The sequence below is a fragment of the Penicillium arizonense genome (assembly GCF_001773325.1).
Source record: "Penicillium arizonense strain CBS 141311 chromosome Unknown PENARI_contig010, whole genome shotgun sequence".
Classification (NCBI taxonomy): Eukaryota; Fungi; Ascomycota; class Eurotiomycetes; order Eurotiales; family Aspergillaceae; genus Penicillium; species Penicillium arizonense.
In genome coordinates, this window is record NW_019173287.1 from 898,592 (window position 1) to 916,004 (window position 17,413).

Sequence of the window (17,413 nt, forward strand, 5' to 3'; positions counted from 1 at the left end):
GAGGAATATTTCCCGGTATTTTCTCACTTCAAAACTCAAGGTGTTGAAGTATTTCGCGTAGTCAAGATTGATATAGAAAAGGACGTGATCGTTTGTCGCTCGGCGGGGAGGTTGATCCGACACAGTCACACTAAGCCAAATGGGGCTTAGCGGCGACCCCGAGGTTGGTTTGCGCGCTTGCTCCGACGGCGAGCTGCTGTACTACTTCACGATCGGCTTGCTCCTTGCCAACTGCCTGCTCGCCCACCGCCAAAGTCACGCCTTGACTCGAACAGACCAAGTTTTTGTCAATTCATTTGTGAGCTCAGGCCCGGTCCACTATGCGTGTCACGCAGCATGCCAACTCAGGCGAATCTTCTGGCGAGTCGGAAATCCCGGTCTATAATCACAACTCTTAGCAGTCAGCTCGCCAGATCTATTTCTCAGAGTGATCACGGATGGCACCCTTGTATACTGCGGTCAGTTCGCTCAATTATCTCCTCTGCAGCTCGAATGGCAGTGCCTCTAACAGAACTACAGTGATGCCAACACGTGCACACGCTTTCCCTCAAGTCTCCGACATGAGACTCCTCCGGCTTCACGCTTCCACAGCCCCGGTCCGCTGAAAACATACAAAGTACGGCCATTTTCTACAACCGTTCGCAGACGGGGTGCGTGGGATGATGAAGAGGAAGTTGTCCCAACTCCCAAAAAAAAGCCCTTGCGCTTCGTGGGACCGAAAAGCCGCTCTTCTCGTGGGCCCCCTGTCCATCGCGATGTAGGTAGCTTGCTTCGGGCGCAATTTTACGCCAAACAAAATCAGCTTGAGGCCAAAGAATTATCGAGGCAACATGCATTGCTTGAGAAGGCCTTCAACAACCTCCCTTCAGTCGATCGATATATCGATATGTTCTTGATGTTGAAATATTTCGACTTTGAGGTCATGATTCAGTACATCGATCGCGAATGTGAACGGTATCAAGCTATGTTCAGGACCCTCTTATCCTGGGAAAACGAGCGGATTCTCGCCATAACCTCATCAGTCGAAGATTCAGTCCTCCGGGCCGAGGAAACTACTCAGAAGCTGGTTGCTGAATGGGAGGGATTGTCATTCTCCATCTTGAACCGCCTAGCCACGGAGGTCTCGCGGATCACAGACAGAGTTGCGCAAGCAGAAAGTGTCACTCAAGAATATGTGGCTGCAGTGACAGATCTGTCATACAAATTAAGACTCAGTCAGGTGGATATTGCTGTCACAGAGGCAGAAAAAGCCATTCAGTTGATGGATCATGATTTCTGTCTCGTCGTCTTCTTTGGGACTCCAGAATTAACCCGAAAAGTGGAAGAACTAGACCGCAATCTAGAACCCTGGCAGCGTGAGCTTCTGAATGTTGCTACTTCTCTTTTAACGCACCAAGTAAACATATCTCGGCTATCTATCCACGACATGGAAGACACAATCCAAGATGGATTTTTGATCCCTCGGCAATCTGCAAGAAGACGAATCGATGAAATCACTGTTGCATTCGACAAAATCCATCACGATTACAAACAATTACAGGCGAAAGCCAACGTGGTGTTAGACGCGCGAGTCCACATCATTTGTACGGAACTCTCTTATGACCCTGATCTTTCCCACAGACAGAGATCCATGTTGGGTCAGCTTGGTCGTGCCTTGTCCCTTACCCGGAACTCCCTTATGGCGGCCCTGCATTCTCACCGTTCTGCCTGGCGAAAAAGGGTCATGCAGAGTCACTCACTCCGAGAAGCTCAACTATGGGAATTGAGTGATCTCTCAAAGGTCTACCGGATGCACAATAATAACAATAATAACGCTCGTGAAAGGCTGTTTGAAGCATTTGCGCTGGGCCCTCGACATGGCGGAAAACTTGCTCAGCATTTGGCGGGAAACTCCCGCGACATGGCTTCCGCCCTTCGTTCCATATACCTGCCACGCTACCGACGCCAACCAGCACGCAGCCCTCTGCAGAACTTTTACTGGCAACAGCTAGATGTAGTTTGGCCGATGTATCATCTCGATACCTTATGCTGGCTGCTGAGCAGTGAAGTTTGGTACCTTCAACACACCCTCAAGGGAAGTTGCGGGCCCTTATGGGAGGGTATTCCCGCTATAGGCAGGCGGTTGTCGGCCACGAAGATAGCCGAGTGGAACTTCAAGTTCCAAGTCCATCGCAATGAGCTTAGACAAGAGCTTGACGAATTTTATAACATCAACTGGATGCGCCTTCAATCAGAGAGCAAGCTGTACGCCATGGGCGAACGCGCTTACCTGAGTGGAAGATTTGAAGTTCCAAATCCAATGAGCCAAGACAGAGGACGTTTCAAAGAATGGGCCATGCACTTTGCTCGCATTTGCTCGGAAGCGTGGATTACCGGCTTTGCCCTGCATCAGTCACCCGAATTCTGGAACCGTCTCTATCAGAAGTTAGAGGCTAACAGGAAAGCGGACAACGACCTTGGCCAAGGGCACCTTCTTGCAGAATTTGGCTCTGATCCTGTCCGCAAGAAAGCAGTCGCTACTCCCCCACTACCTCGGACTGGCTCTTTCAAAACAACCAAACGGTCAAACTTTGTTCGTTCAAGGAAATTGAACGCGCCACGTAAGACACAGGGCAAAGGTGCTGCAGCTCCAGAGCATCGTCTACCCACGCCGAATGCGCAACCCGAAGCTGTTTCCGAACAGAGCGAAGCTCTTCCACTCGCCGACCAGAAGTTCCAGAAGAAGATTCAGGGTACTGGCAGGCCTTGGTGGATGCGTTCGAGGGAAACAGCAGAAACACGCACGACCAACCCCAAAGCCGTCACTCCAGGACCTAAGAATGCCCCAATTGCCTCGAACCAAAACAAGGTCTCACAACCTTGGACCATGGCTCAAAAAATTCAAGAGATTTTCGGGTTCTCGAACGACCTTAATGTCCATCAGCCTCCGCTCACAAAAACACATTCACAGCCAACTGAAGATGCCAGCCTTGACATGGCGGAATATAAACCGTCCGCTAAAAGTAAAAGGTTCCAGAATATGTTTACTGGAAGATCATATTCCTCGCCTTCGGTGGAAGCCAAAGACGATCCCCAAGGCCCCAAAGCCGATCTTCCAGATAAAACGCCACCACACCAACCATATCCACAAAATTTGCCAGAAACAACGGGGATGACCAAGGCTGGGATAAGACGACGACGCAGAAGAGAACAAAGGAGAAACGCCACGGACTATTATAGTCTTCCGCAAAGCGGTGGTGTCAGCGAGGGCTCCCTACCCAAGCAGTCACTTGAGCATGACATATCCCCAATCACGCCTACCAAAATCGAGAGCCCGCCTTCAGGGGAACCGAGTGACGTTCTCCCGGGTAAAAGGCCACCACCCCAGCCATACTCACAAAGCTTGCCAGGAATGGGAACGTCAAAGTATGCGATAAAACGACGACTCAGAAAACAAAGCAGCAGCGAAACTACGGACCCAACCTCCTATCACAGTCTTCCGCAAAGCAGCGGTGTCAGCGAGGGTTCCCCGCCTAAGCAGTCCCTTGAGCATGACACTTCCCCAATCACGCCTACCAAAATCGATAGCCCACCTTCAGGGGAACCCAGTGACATTTTCCCGGGTCAAACACCACCCAACGGACTACAATTACAAAGCCGGCCAGGAAAAGCAATATCCAAGCAAGCGAGACGACGACGATTACTCAGAAGCGTTTTTGGTAGAAGCTATACCACCGACGCAAGCTCTTACCAAACAAGTTTTCGGCACAGCAGCGGTGTCAGCAATGGTTCCCTACCCGAGCAGTCACTCGAGCATGCCATTTCCCCGATCCCGCTTACCAAGGGCCATGGCTCGGATTCACTTGATAAGGCGTCCCTGGATGAAACGGTACCAGCATCGGACATCGATCTCAATGTTAGCGTCTCCGCAGCACCCAAATTCTGGAGCCACAGCTCACAGCATAGCCCAGGCGGCGAAAAGCTCATCGTGCATTACTGCCGTACTCTCCATAACACCGAGGAAATTGCCCAGCACTTCCTCGGCAGCAAGGTTCTCGGATTTGACATGGAATGGAAATCTTCGGCGTCTGCCTGGGACAGCATCCAAAACAATGTCTCGGTGATCCAAATTGCAAACGAGGAGCGCATCGCTATTTTCCAAATTGCGTCGTTCAAGCCCTCGCGGTCTTTGAAAGATCTTGTTTCCCCGACACTGAAACAGATCATTGAATCTCCTGATATCACTAAAGTGGGTGTGTCAATCAAGGCAGACTGCACACGGCTGCGAAAGTATCTCGGTATTGATGCGAAGGCAACATTCGAGCTGAGCCACCTGTTCAAGCTGGTAAAGTACGGCCAGGACAACCCCAAACTGGTGAACAAGCGAGGCGTCAACCTCAGCGAGCAAATGGAAGAGCATTTCGGTCTTCCTCTTGAAAAGAACGAGGATGTGCGTTGTGGCGATTGGGCTCGGGCGTTGAGCTATCGCCAGGTTCAATGTGAGTATCTGCAAGCCTGGAACCCTGCATAGTCTATCTCTATTATAAAAATTGCTAATTTGGATTTTTTGATCTAGATGCTGCTACTGATCCGTATGCCTGTATTCGTCTCTTCAATGCCATGGAGGCAAAGAGACTGGCCATGGACCCCGTACCGCCTCGTCCTGCATTCGCTGAACTTAATAGGCCTATCATTCTTCCACTTGGGCAGGCTGTTAATAGTGAGGAGAAGGAGCCACCGCTCTGAGTTTATTTCTGGATATATTTGCATCATTATTCCCCACTCTTTGGAAAAGATTCTACGCATATAGTTCCATGTCACTCTTGTTTTTTGTGGTCTATTGCGCTTTGTTTATGTTGCATTTTGGCAGCGTGCATCTATCTCGTTCGATATCCAATGTCGATCTTCGTTCATGCAAAATACATATTTCTGTGACATCACACAAAGCTTAGTACCCGGTACTCAATAGTGGCGAGAGTGTACCACGTTCCATCCGCATGGATGGACACAATATCAGGGGTGGTGTGTCTCGATATGGAATATATATATCTGCAGAACTATATCTGTCGGGTGTGATACATCTCAAAATATAAATCCATTAGACGAGTCAGGAGAAATGATTAAAAGTGGGGTATATTTATCAACAATAAGTGTATAAACATCTATCAACCATGCCGATATCTCCAAAAATATGCATCAAGATCAGGAAATATGCTTCCGGCTCATTTGCTCGAATACAAAATTACCCTCTCAGAGGAAGAACCTTCGATAACAAAACCTCCTGTCGACAGAGCGGACACTCAGGCTTCTCACGAACCCAGTCACGGACACAGATCCAGCAAAAGACGTGTCCACAGGTCGTCACACTAGGATCCTTGAACTGTTCCAGACACAATGTACACTTCCGCTGCTGACCCTCTGGAATCCATGAGACAGCACTGGGATCCTCATCCAGATCATATAGAGGCACAGAGGCAGGAAGAAGAGGAATAGCCGAGGGGTTCTGAATCGAAGATATAAGCGCCCCGCCCTCTGAGCGAGACTCACCACCCTCCGCAGACGAGACCTCATCCTCATTCATGCTAGCACCCAGCTTGCGAGCATGCAGGAATCCCTGCACAGCGATCTGGAGAACAAGCAGGACACCCAGGACTTCATACCCGATGCGCTGCTCGTTCTCCTCAATCTTTTTCGTGAACACATAACGCAGCCGCCAGAGTCGTTTCGACAAATGATAATACGAGCCCGTGAAGTAAAAGGTCGCAATGCTTAAGGCGTAAATGGGCGACACGGATGTAATAGAGTCGAGATGTTCAAGTAGATACTGCTGCATGTGCAACTTGGTGAAGAACGACTTTTGAGTGGGAGTATTTGAAAAGGTAGGTTTGTTCAGCAGGCCAGCCTGCTGCGCGGCCCGGAGCTGTGCCCGGGCAATGTTGCGCTCGAGCTTGTTGCGGATCTTTTGTCGGAGGGCGGGTAGGATCCGCTGTAGCGTCCATGGTACTAGGATGCTGCTGAGGATGTATCCAACGCGTCTGCCGATAGACGGTAATCGGAGCGTGTCGTCCTCTAGTTGGACCAGGTCACAGTATTCCTCGCCGAGGGTTCGGTTGCCGATGGCAGTTGTTAGGGAGAAGTAGAGGAGCTCGGTGAGGTGCTTGATGGTGTCGGAGTAGGTGTGTGCGAAGCGGGCACCACGTAGGGCTCGAACGATGCCTTGGGATTGTTGGACTAGGCTGCTTGTGAGGAAAGCATCCTTCTCGTGGGAGCGAATAACATCTGGGGATGTTGCGAATGGGTAGAAGTGGGAGGTGGATGAGCCGAGGGTTGAGCTCGGGCTCAGAGCAATGTGGGAGTCGTCGTCGGCCATGATAGAAGATGGAGGGATTGATGTTGGAAGGTGACTATATATGCTATCTGATTCGGGGCATCCTCACGGCGAGGTACAATTCCCCGACATGCCTAGGTGGAGATGACTTCCCCGGAGTCGGACGTGCCTCGGTAGACAGTCACATGACTTGGCCGATGAGGCAGGACGTCACGTGATATGACATCACGTGGCTTGGATTACCGTATTATTACATGAGTCCCACCAGCAGTACCTGGATTCTGGCCGAATGCAGCCCCTCGAGTGGCTGATTCTATATTGGATCCCCCCCTTTTTTAGCTCCATTTCAGGGTCTTCAGCTTATTGTTGTGTGTCTGTCTTGGAACTGGTGACTGACAATTGGCAAGTGGCGACTAGTGACTGACTTGCAAAGGCAACTTACAGTACAACTGGCACCCCTCTGTGGGCTATTCTGATTGGCACTGAATGTCGATCCAGCGCTCAAGATCTTCAGTCTCCCCTGAGATGTGCTTCTAATTATACCGAATCCGACGCATTGTGGAGTTCCAGACCACCAGTGGACTCTTGCCTGGTCCACTCAGCGCGAATTGTTCTCGTTACCCTCTCCGCTTATTAAACTGCCCTGAAAGCGGCCTCACTGGCAAAAGTCTCAACTTCCGAACTCGCCCCTAGTCACTCGTTTATCCCCACGGGGTCTCTTTGTTGTTTCTTCAGCCTTCGTCTTCTCTCTGATCAATGGAAAAATGGGTCCTGATCAACATGCTCAACTGGATGCCTTTGGGTTGATCTTCCCACTGCCACTACGGGTAGCTGCGCTTCTGGTTGCTGGTAGGTTATTCGTTTTGGTGTTGGAAGTCCGATACTAACGGAGGGGCAGGTTTCTGGGGATGGGGTCTGAATCTTCAATATTTGGCAAAAGCGAACATTGTAAGTGACGTCTCCTGTCCAGTGGAGCCCACCGGTCGTTCCAGTGCTGTCCAGTGCGGTTCCAACTAACCACTCTCGACCTTCAGGACGTTCCTGCTCTCGTCAAATACCCTGGCCGCACATCCTCCTCCCAACGCCCGCACCACACCGCCGTCTACCGCCTGGCGACATTCTTCACCATCCCCCTCACCCTGTGGTTCGTTGTTTTTTGGCTCGCCACTCGCCGGTCCCCTGAACTGGTAGAACGACTCGACTGGATCCCTCAGTCCGTTTTCATTGTCCTCCTTCTTATCCTGATTTGGCCCTTCAACCGCGCATCTCGTTCAGGCCGCATTCGATTCCTTCTTACCCTCAAGCGGATCAGTATCGGTGGTCTAGCTGAGTCTCAAGATGGCAAGTTTGGTGATATTCTGCTGGCAGATGCCCTGACTAGCTATGCTCGCGTGCTGGGGGACCTATACGTCAGCTTCTGCATGTTCTTCACCGACGGCCTCGCCGCAACCTCCAAACCCAACCGGGCCTGCGGCAGCGATATCGTCGTCCCTATTATTATTGCGGTTCCCAGCTTGATCCGTTTCCGCCAGTGTTTGATCGAATATGTGCGTGCGCGACGCACTACGACCCGGAGAGAGACACAAAAGAGTAACCAGCACTTGGCCAACGCCCTCAAGTACGCTACTGCGTTCCCTGTCATTTGGATGGCTTCCAAGATGCGCAACTATAACCCCTTGGATTTCCACGGGTACAGCGAGATGAGCATGATGCGCCTCTTGTAAGAATTTGATCCTCCTTCGCTTCGTTTACCCCTTGCTGACACTCCGCAGGTTCATCGTCTCTTTTATCAACTCCGCATACTCCTTCTGGTGGGATGTTGTCAAGGATTGGGATATGACCCTCTTCTCCCGGGAACGACTCGATAACGACCACCCGTATGGACTCCGCCGTTACCGCTACTTCTCATCCGACAAGTTATACCACTACGTCATCATTGCGGACCTAGCACTTCGTTTCTCATGGCTTTGGCGCATTGTCCCGGGTTTCGGCTGGATCCCAGAGACCGAGAGCGGCCTATGGATATTGATGTTCCTTGAAGTTGCACGCCGCTGGATGTGGGTGTTCTTCCGAACCGAAGCCGAATGGAGTATGTTTTCCCCGTGCCCTCGCCCCGCATCGAACTGGTGTAGGCCAGACACTATTGCCTCAGCGTTAAGAACATGGCCACTGACATTCGAAACAGTTCGGAATACCCATGGCCCTGGACCTGAAGATGTCCTCCTTGGCGAGTACAACCACAAGTTCGACGCGGACTAAATTTGTTTATATTCACCTACGAACGCACCTCCAGGCGACATGGAACGAGAACGAGACACAGAATCCCCGCTTTCAATATATCACAACGGTTGATTTTCAAGAGCATAGATGCTCTCCTTACCACCCGCATATCCCCCATCCACCCAATGCTAGAACAGCGATAGATGAGGCCTGGGTTTGGCTTTCTTTCCGCGCGTGGAACTTTTTCATCCAACGCCCTGTACGCCTATAGTTTTCATTTCATTTCAGACGTGTGTTTTCTTTGCACTACACGACTTTCAGTTTCCTTGGACTCATTTGAGCCTGTGGTTTCACAGTCAGCTCATGGATTTTGGTGTTCGATTTTGGAACCCGCCCTCGCGGCAAGCGTCATGGGGTTTTTTTTCCTGGTCGTTTTCTGTCTACTGCGCCTGATCCTCTTCCCTGTACAAATATCTTCCTAGGATCATCCTGGTCTGACGTCTGCATCTACCCTTGCCTTTTCTGTCTCTTTCTATAACATATACCACATCTATCGGATCGAATCTCTTATCCTTCCCTTTTTTTTTATTCTTTTTCTGGATTTCTTCCCGGAGCTTGGCTGCTAGAGAGTCTGGTGGTGACATGTATTATATAGATTTTTTGGGTTTTACCTAATGATAACCGACTATAATGATCAATATTTGAATACGGCCCGTTCGTTCGGGACAGCCCTGGCTCAAATCCATTGAAAAAAAGGACATCTAAGAACATCATTTCCTGTGCGTTCAAATCGATATGGGACTACCGAGTTCGGTTCGGCCTCCAGAAACAATGATAGCAATCTAATTGGTTATCCATCTTGACGGCACTACATGGTGAAGGAAGCATGGAAATGCATCTACATTGAAACCGCCCAAAGGTATTACCGCACCCGAAAGCTAAAACCATCCAACAACAGATCAGTTGCCAGCAACTGCATGACATCTCAATAGAACATCCATAAACTTCCCACCGCGCAAGGCAGTATAGACTTGAGCAATGTTCGACCCAATAGTCTTCTTCTCCGAAGCCTGCTCGCCAGAGTCATAAGTCGGGTGGTCAATAACTCCGCGATGCATGGGGACTGCTAGAGTTTCTCGAACGAACTCATACAGGATCGTTGATGAAGTACCAAGATATTGTTTCGTGGTAGTTGCAGTCAAGAACTGCTTCACTGTGCCCGCATAAGACCCAACCAGGATATCATCCACTTGTTGCATCCACTGCTCGGGGTTGGCCTTGAGGCTGTTTACACCGACGAGCTGCAGGACTTGTCCGAGGGATGAAGCCACGGTCGTTGAGCTACGCTCAGGCAGGTTCTTGGAGCTGTTCTGTGCCCACTGGCCCATCAATATATCCCACACACCCTTCTGAGAAGCTTCAATTGACATGCCTCGGCTCTCTGAGTTAATAAGCTCCTTCGTGATTTCGTCAACCTTTGGCCGGGCCGTACTGATAAACTCTATATGCAATGCACGTAGATCAAGAGCTTGACAGATGACGTAGAGGTATGTGGCAGTCATGAGTGAAAGCAACTCAACGGTATCGCCAGCGTAGCGACTAGCGATAAATGCCAGAGAGTTGAGACTCTGGTTGTGCATCTCAGCACTTTGAACATAGTTCGTAACCGGATGAGCGAGATACGCCAACTCAGACATATACGCAGCCATGTTGATGTCGACACCCTTAAAAGCGAACGAGATGTTCGGATCATCGAAACACAGGTTTGGTGGCAATCCATTGCTCAGCATAGGATTAATCAGTTCAGAGCACTGCGCAAAGAACATCTTTCCTAGCATCTGCATAGCTGACATGGTCTTTTCCATGGCCGACGTGACAGAGACGGCCTGGAAGTTTCCACCATGGTAGATTTCTTCGTTGGGAGGGTCGACGAGGGGGTTATCTGTCGTGGAGTTAAGCTCACATTGCAACTGCTCAGCAGCCAATTTCATATTCTCCAACTGGGGGCCAATCCACTGTGGTGCGGTGCGCCAGGCATACCGATCCTGGGCGAGTTTGGCTTCCCCGCCGGGACCTTCGTCAATTGCTAGCTTTGATCCTTCTAGATGATCGAAGATGTTGGCAGCAGCTTCGCTCTGGCCGCTGTGAGGGCGGACTTCGGAAATGAAAGAATGGTAGTTGCGGCGGGTACCCATCATTGCCTCGGTGCCCATGGCTGTCAGTGCTTGAGACAAGAGGACCAGCTGGTTTGCTTCGAACATCACCAGGCTGGCGGAACCGGAACTGAAGGCTGTTCCGTTCAGCAATCCCAATCCTTCTTTTGGTCCAAAAGTCAGAGCTTTGAGACCGGCTTCATTTAAGGCTTTGTTGGATGGAACCTTTTCATAGCCACTGGCTGTGGGACGCTGGATCAAGATATCGGGGTTTCCTTCCAGTGCACCGGCAATGTAGGCCAGGGGCGTGAGGTCACCAGAAGCTGAAATGCTACCGCGCAGGGGGACAACTGGGGTCATATCCTTCGCGAGAAGGGCAATGATGTTTTCGATAACCTCAATCCGAACGGATGAGTGACCACGCAAGAGAGAGTTGCATCGAGTTAGCATTGCTGCTCGGACAGTGGATGCGGGCATGACATGGCTCTTCAGGTCATCCAAAGTTGTGTTTTCACGGTTGGGAGACTGGCTGCCAGGATAAGGAAATGCCACCGCGCTGTTATGGTGCTGAATCAATGCCTTTTGCAATGTTTCATAGTCAGCAGTGCGAGTATTGGCGCTGCCACCGAATCCAGTTGTGACACCATAGACAGTATGGCCGGCCTTCAGCTCTTGGGTTAGGAAGTCAATGCTCTGGTTGACACGGGCTAAAACTTTCCGGTCATCTGTGAGAGACGGTTCCACATGGCATCTGTTGTTGGAGGTTAATTAAGACGCCAAAAGGGCGAGATATCCGGGGAGTAACATACCTTGCAACTGCAAAGACGGAGCCTATATCAAGGGACTGTCCATCGACGATAATCTTTTCCTTCCCCTGAACCATCTTGTTGAATTCCACCGAGCTTGATAGGGTCATGTGGGTAAGACCCAATGCCCGATCTGTCAAGTATTTCTGCAGACCTTGCTCTGTTTTGTCGTACATATCGCCAAATTAAAGAAGAAAAGAAACTTGAGAGGATGTACTAAATGATGAGAAGATCCCGATCTTATACGCTAAGATCGATCTACTAAATGTTATGTAACTGTGGACCCCACGTGGACCAAGCCCTACATAATCCCAACAAATATTTTCAACTCAAAGCCCCCGAGGCTCTTTTCAAGACGATCTATGCTCCTTTTGATGACTTCAGCAGAATTTCAAAACACTATCACTGTACTACGTATATGGATCGCCATTTGAGACATGCCTATCAGCCCAGGCAGTGTTACATAGTGAATTCTTCATCCATGCCAATCGCGCTTGACTGCACGAGGTTCACTTCGTAGACTTAAAATAGCTGATTGTGCGGCTATGTACTTCAAGCCCAGCGCATGTGATGCTGACCGGGCGCAGCGTACATGTACTTGGCATATGCTGCCCAGGTGTCAACCACGCAGGTGTTCAGCCAATCCAATGTTCAGAGTAAGCTGACTGAGATAGCCCTGGAGGTGAACTTATATAGAGTTCCAAACTAATGCAATGCAGGATAGCCATAGCTATGGCAAAGACTTGACAAACCAATAGGGCTTGTTGCAGTGTTAATACGGCGGTGAGCGAATCCAGGCTGTTGATTCACTATTATTCTTCATTCTCGCTCATCTCTTGCCTCATGTTATCCCACTACCACAGTGATGACGTATAATATTTACAGCCTTGATAACGCTATCGATGCCTTTTTCACATCGAACACTACTGTGACTAGACAGCAATGTGATGGTTTCGCATTTTCTCGCACTGGCGGTGTGTCGGTTCCGTTGCAAATGCAAGGTGTCTGCAGCTATACCGTGACAGCGGGATCTGAGAAGCAAAAGATCCTCCAATTTCGAGATGCGGATTCTACCATTGATATGGGACACATCTGTCTTGCCAAGACAGTTCATCCTGAGTTCGTGGCTAGCTGCAGGTATCTTGGCACGATGGGTGATTCACGGCCGCTGCATATTTACGAGATGGAGAACCTCTCAGGGACCCCCCACATCATGGTTGGCATTCAACCTGACGACTTATTCCGGCAGCGTAATGCGGTCATGGACCTTGCAAGGTACTAGCGAATTCGTGGCAATCATTTGCACGAGCTGACATTGTAAAATAGGTTCTTTGCACAATCATGGAACAACGATCAACGACCATCCTCAGCTGACACCACCATTTTACTTGCAGATTTCCAGTTCAAATTCGATCTTCTTGCTCGAGGCCTACCATCCCGCTTTGCGCCGAACATAAATAGAATCCGCAAGGAGCTCCCGTCTCTCTTTGCTGCTCTCCCTTTCGTTCTAAGCCACGGGGACCTTAACATGACGAATGTACTCATTAATCCCAAAACTGGAAATATCACAGGAATTATCGACTGGGCGGAATCAAGGATACTACCTTTTGGCTTCGCGCTATACGGACTTGAGAATGTTTTGGGCTGGATGGATTCGGAGGGGTGGCATTACTACGATTATCACCGCGAACTTGAGAACCTCTTCTGGAAAACCTTTCAGGGAGAAGCTAAAAATGTCTCCAACGCGGATATGCACTTGATCCGGGCTGCGAAGATGGCTGGAATATTCTGCCAGTATGGGTTTGCTCTTGACACAAAAGGTGTGGTGCAAAATGTGCGGACGGAGCGTGATGGTAGTCTTGCATATCTCAATGCTTTCGGTATTATCAGCGAGTGGACTCCTAATTTGCCGACCTATGATGCGTTATAAGGCAAGCAAGGTGATACAGTAATAGGCCATAAGTCCTTTCACACCCTTGCCTTTATACAATCTTACATGATTGACCTGAGGCACTCGAAAATGACCAAAAAAAGAGGTGAAAAAAGAGAGGGCAGAATAGGGAGAACACAGTGCATAAATCGGTATACTCGCTTTGCAGCTTTCGTGTAGAGACTGTTCAATACTTCGTGGCACCGTATGCACATTTATGACCCCCCTGTTGTAATATATACTGGGTGGAGATTGCTCATCGGCAACGACGAAGTAGACTACATCTACTAGAAATATGTGGCTAAATAAAAGCCTGAAACCCGTCCTACATTAATTCTGCAGTCCTTCGACTGGCTTTAACCGTCCCAGTCCCCCACATAATTTAGATATTAAGACAGCATACGTCCTTGATGTTGCTAATTTTGCTCACTCTGTCGCTCAATCCCTCACCCAGTTCAGCGACATTATCCGCAGACATGCCCGCGGGCGTTAGCAGCTCTGCCAATAGCAGCTGCATCCGTAAAAGAATTGACACGGGGAGAGAACACAATACCAAATAGCCGGAAGCGCGTTATCCTCGTCGTTGGCAACATCATAAATGTCCAGAGCGACATTACCCGCTTCGTCAATAAGCGCAATAGTCTGACCGACGGTTTCCAGGAACGAGATCCCACTGCGAATTTCACCAACCATGGGAACAAAGAAGAGATAGCACAGGAAGGCTATGAGAATAATCTCTCGCTCCTGCTCCTCAATTCCTGCACAAAAGACCACCACAACAACCACATCCACAGGCCCAATAAACGGAATAACAGCCCCAAACCCAAGCCAACCCGGCATCATCACCGACTGCAACAAATTCCACCTAGTAGTAGCCTACGAAAGCTGCGAATCAATCGTCAAAGCCAACGGCGCTACCCTATCCCAGTTCATCCAATACAACCCAGCCGTAGGCAGCACCTGCTCAACCTTCTGGCTGGGCTACTATGTCTGCGTAGGACGCGGCACTATAGCAGTTACCACTACTAGCAGTACCACAACGCTAACCAGCGTTCGGTCGTGGGTCTTCGCGTCTCAACATGTAAGAAGTAATCGTGGGAGCGACATTTGAAAACAATGGAATTTAAGAGCAGGTTACAAAACTACAATTTCTCGTTTGAACCAGTAAGCAGTATAGGCTTCCACAGGTCTCGTTGATCTAAAATGAAAATTTCATTCATTGACATCTAAAAAAAAAATTCACAGAGAGACTCGTTCACTTCGTGTGGAGCCCCTCGACTGGGCAAGATAGAAGAGAAAGAGACACACAGCCACAGATAAAATACTAAGGCGGACCAGCCAAATGGGCCTGTAACGTATCTGTGTCTTTCTTTCTCTTCCATCTGCCTCCAGTGCTCTTTGATTCTGACAATCAATCGCTCGCATTTGCTTCTGCTTCTGCTTTCACTTCACATCCATATCATATCGTCTTGCTCATATCATGCATGTCTTAACTTTTTGAATTGTCCACACATCCATACATGAACTACATCTATACATTGCCATTGCTTGTTCTGGTGAAAGCATACCAAATCGAATGGATCTAGTAGCCTTCAAAGAAGCATCAAAGCACGATACGATGCATCAGACCTTTACAGGTCCTTCTTGATGATGTGGGCCTTGGGGAGGGTACCAGCGCGGTCAATGGCGTTTTGGCGAGCGCCGGTGAGACCGTGCTGGGTGGCAATACCATCAACGCGGTGGGTGGAGTTGATGTTCTTGACAAGGGTGAGCTGCCAGCAGGTGGCACCACCCTGGCGGGAGGTGATGGTAGAGGCAGCAAGGAAGTACTCCCAGATGCGGAACCAGCGCTTGCCGTACTTGGCTTCGACCTTGTCACGGTTGCCCATCCAGTTCCGGTACCAGCGCCAGAGGGTGGCAGAGTAATGCACACCGATGGTGTCGACGGCCTTGATCTCAAAGCCGGCACCCTCGAGGCGGTCCACAACGAAACCGAGAGGGGTACTGGCATCGGCACCGGGGAAGATGTACTTGTTCATGAACAGACCCCAGATCAGGTCCTCGTACTGCCAAGACTTGCGGAGACCAGCGATCTGCAGGAAGAAAGTACCGTTGTCGTCAAGCATGTCGTAAACCTGGGACAAGAAAGAAGAGAAGTGGCGGACACCGACGTGCTCGGCCATCTCGAGACAGGTGATCTGTTGGTATCCACCCTCAACACGGGGAGCATCGCGGTAGTCACTGCACAGAATGCGACTCTGGGACTCCTCAATACCGGCCTTGCGGAGACCGTTGTTACCCCAGGCAGTCTGGTTACGACCAAGAGTGATACCAGTAACGTGAGCACCGTAGTGGGCGGAAGCGTACTTGGCGAGGGTACCCCAGCCACAGCCGAGATCGAGGACCTTGTCACCGGGCTTGACGCCAATCTTCTCACAGACAATAGCCAGCTTGTTATCCTGGAGCTCCTCAAGAGTCTCCTCCTTGTTGATATCACTGATAACACCGGAGGTGTAAATCATGCGGGGACCGAGGAACCAGGCGTAGAAGTCATCACCCCGGTCGTAGTGGTCACGGACCTGCTCCTCGTCTAAGAACGAAGTTAGAACTGCTGTTAATCTAATGGACGAGCATAGGCTTACCCTGAGAACGAGTGTGCATCAGCATCTCGGGGATGAAGCCAAACAGGAAGTGCTTAAAGAGACCCATGGTGAACTTGAAGTTGGCCCAGTCGTGACGGTACTCGAGACACTCAAGGGCATCACCCTTGAAGTCAACCTCGCCATTGAAGTACTTCTCGTAGAAGACCTCCATGGGGATCTTGCTCTTGCCGCGGTAAGTGGCGCGGTCATGCTCGCTGTGGAAGTGCAGGTAGTGCTCGACGGGGCGGCCACAGTACTTGGCCTTCTCAGTCTTGCGAGGAGAAACGGAGGAAGAGACGGTCCAGAAGGCCATCAGGACGGGGATGGTGGTGAAGATAGCGAAGAAGATGGTGGTGTAGAAACCTCCACCAACCTGGCGGGCCAGCCACCAGGGCACCACGACGACCAGGAAGATCATCAAGCCATTGGAAAAGCTGTCGCTGCCGGGCGAGTCGGCGGGAACAGGAGCATTTTTAATGGCCGGGTACTAGAGAGCAAACAGAGCAAATTAGCTCCTGGACTCATGCAACATGGGTAGCTCGGTGGACTTACCAGGGTGGTTGGCACACCGCAATCGAAGGCAGGCTTGGTCTGCTCGGGAGCAGCCGGAGTCTGAATAAACTCGAACTCCTCGGTGGAGTCCGGATGAATGGTCGTCATGGCTAGGCGTCAATTGAGAGGAGTGAGAAGGGAAAAGGAGAGGCCAGAGAGTAAATAAGAAGATGGGCAGTTCCGGGGGCGGTGTGAGCTAGACCAAGGTACCTGGAAGTACCTGATTGGTACCTAGTGTTCCGTGCGTGGGTAAGCTGAGGAGTTGGTACCGTCCAGGTACACAATATTAATTACGCTACTGCAGACACTGACGTAGGCCTCTAAGCCCTAGAGCACAGAACAATAAGATTTTTAAAAAGTTTGGATATACGAACATACTGAATTTCGTGTTCAATTACATGTACCCCTAATATATCTAGGTAGGCCGAAATTTCGGATCTGCGGTAGGAGGCTTTTGCTCCCTTGCCTTTCCGAGCTCTGCTTCTCCAATCATTTCACACTTGCCTATCATGCCCCGTGCAGTTCGAGGTTAGTGACAGCTTCATGTCTACTCCTGGACGGATGTACATCTCACCTCGCTACACTCGAGACTAACATTATGCGCCATGGCAAGGTTGCTGATCGAGTGTGATTCCTCGATCTTAGGCCATGATCCTAAATTACGATGAAGAGAGACATGTCTACATAGTGAAGGACTTGGACGATGAAAGCCATCTGGTCATTACGGAGAGCCAGCTGGAGAACCTGAAGGTTCGCTTGGATGAAGTATCTTTGTATTCTCTCTCCCGTGAGTGACTATCACA

The 17,413-nt window shown here is 50.1% G+C and overlaps 7 protein-coding genes across 7 annotated transcripts; 3 read left to right on the top strand and 4 right to left on the bottom strand.

The window, feature by feature from the left end:
• Nucleotides 1-139: 139 nt before the first annotated feature.
• On the top strand, nt 140-4,725 carry PENARI_c010G11419 (3'-5' exonuclease; the record flags this gene model as incomplete). Its single annotated transcript, XM_022632425.1, has 4 exons — nt 140-298; nt 349-458; nt 520-4,478; nt 4,556-4,725. 4 exons carry the CDS (start codon nt 140-142, stop codon nt 4,723-4,725), a joined length of 4,398 nt encoding a protein of 1,465 aa, XP_022487813.1.
• A 496-nt stretch (nt 4,726-5,221) lies between these two features.
• On the bottom strand, nt 5,222-6,349 carry pex10 (ubiquitin-protein ligase peroxin 10; the record flags this gene model as incomplete). Its single annotated transcript, XM_022632300.1, has 1 exon — nt 5,222-6,349. The coding sequence occupies one exon, from the start codon at nt 6,347-6,349 to the stop codon at nt 5,222-5,224; it is 1,128 nt and encodes a 375-aa protein (XP_022487789.1).
• A 722-nt stretch (nt 6,350-7,071) lies between these two features.
• PENARI_c010G08653 (EXS domain-containing protein) lies at nt 7,072-8,566 on the top strand (the record flags this gene model as incomplete). Its single annotated transcript, XM_022632336.1, has 5 exons — nt 7,072-7,156; nt 7,206-7,255; nt 7,342-8,027; nt 8,080-8,396; nt 8,493-8,566. 5 exons carry the CDS (start codon nt 7,072-7,074, stop codon nt 8,564-8,566), a joined length of 1,212 nt encoding a protein of 403 aa, XP_022487771.1.
• Nucleotides 8,567-9,486: 920 nt separating this feature from the next.
• PENARI_c010G10828 (aromatic amino acid ammonia-lyase) lies at nt 9,487-11,563 on the bottom strand (the record flags this gene model as incomplete). The annotated part of the gene is made up of 2 exons (XM_022632407.1): nt 9,487-11,431; nt 11,490-11,563. The coding sequence occupies 2 exons, from the start codon at nt 11,561-11,563 to the stop codon at nt 9,487-9,489; spliced, it is 2,019 nt and encodes a 672-aa protein (XP_022487945.1).
• A 1,073-nt stretch (nt 11,564-12,636) lies between these two features.
• Nucleotides 12,637-13,416, top strand: PENARI_c010G07679 (uncharacterized protein; the record flags this gene model as incomplete). Its single annotated transcript, XM_022632304.1, has 2 exons — nt 12,637-12,761; nt 12,813-13,416. 2 exons carry the CDS (start codon nt 12,637-12,639, stop codon nt 13,414-13,416), a joined length of 729 nt encoding a protein of 242 aa, XP_022487873.1.
• Nucleotides 13,417-13,905: 489 nt separating this feature from the next.
• Nucleotides 13,906-14,256, bottom strand: PENARI_c010G03669 (uncharacterized protein; the record flags this gene model as incomplete). The annotated part of the gene is made up of 2 exons (XM_022632198.1): nt 13,906-13,912; nt 13,970-14,256. The coding sequence occupies 2 exons, from the start codon at nt 14,254-14,256 to the stop codon at nt 13,906-13,908; spliced, it is 294 nt and encodes a 97-aa protein (XP_022487892.1).
• A 791-nt stretch (nt 14,257-15,047) lies between these two features.
• On the bottom strand, nt 15,048-16,718 carry PENARI_c010G12488 (putative cyclopropane-fatty-acyl-phospholipid synthase; the record flags this gene model as incomplete). The annotated part of the gene is made up of 3 exons (XM_022632460.1): nt 15,048-16,006; nt 16,059-16,545; nt 16,611-16,718. 3 exons carry the CDS (start codon nt 16,716-16,718, stop codon nt 15,048-15,050), a joined length of 1,554 nt encoding a protein of 517 aa, XP_022487854.1.
• Nucleotides 16,719-17,413: the final 695 nt, after the last annotated feature.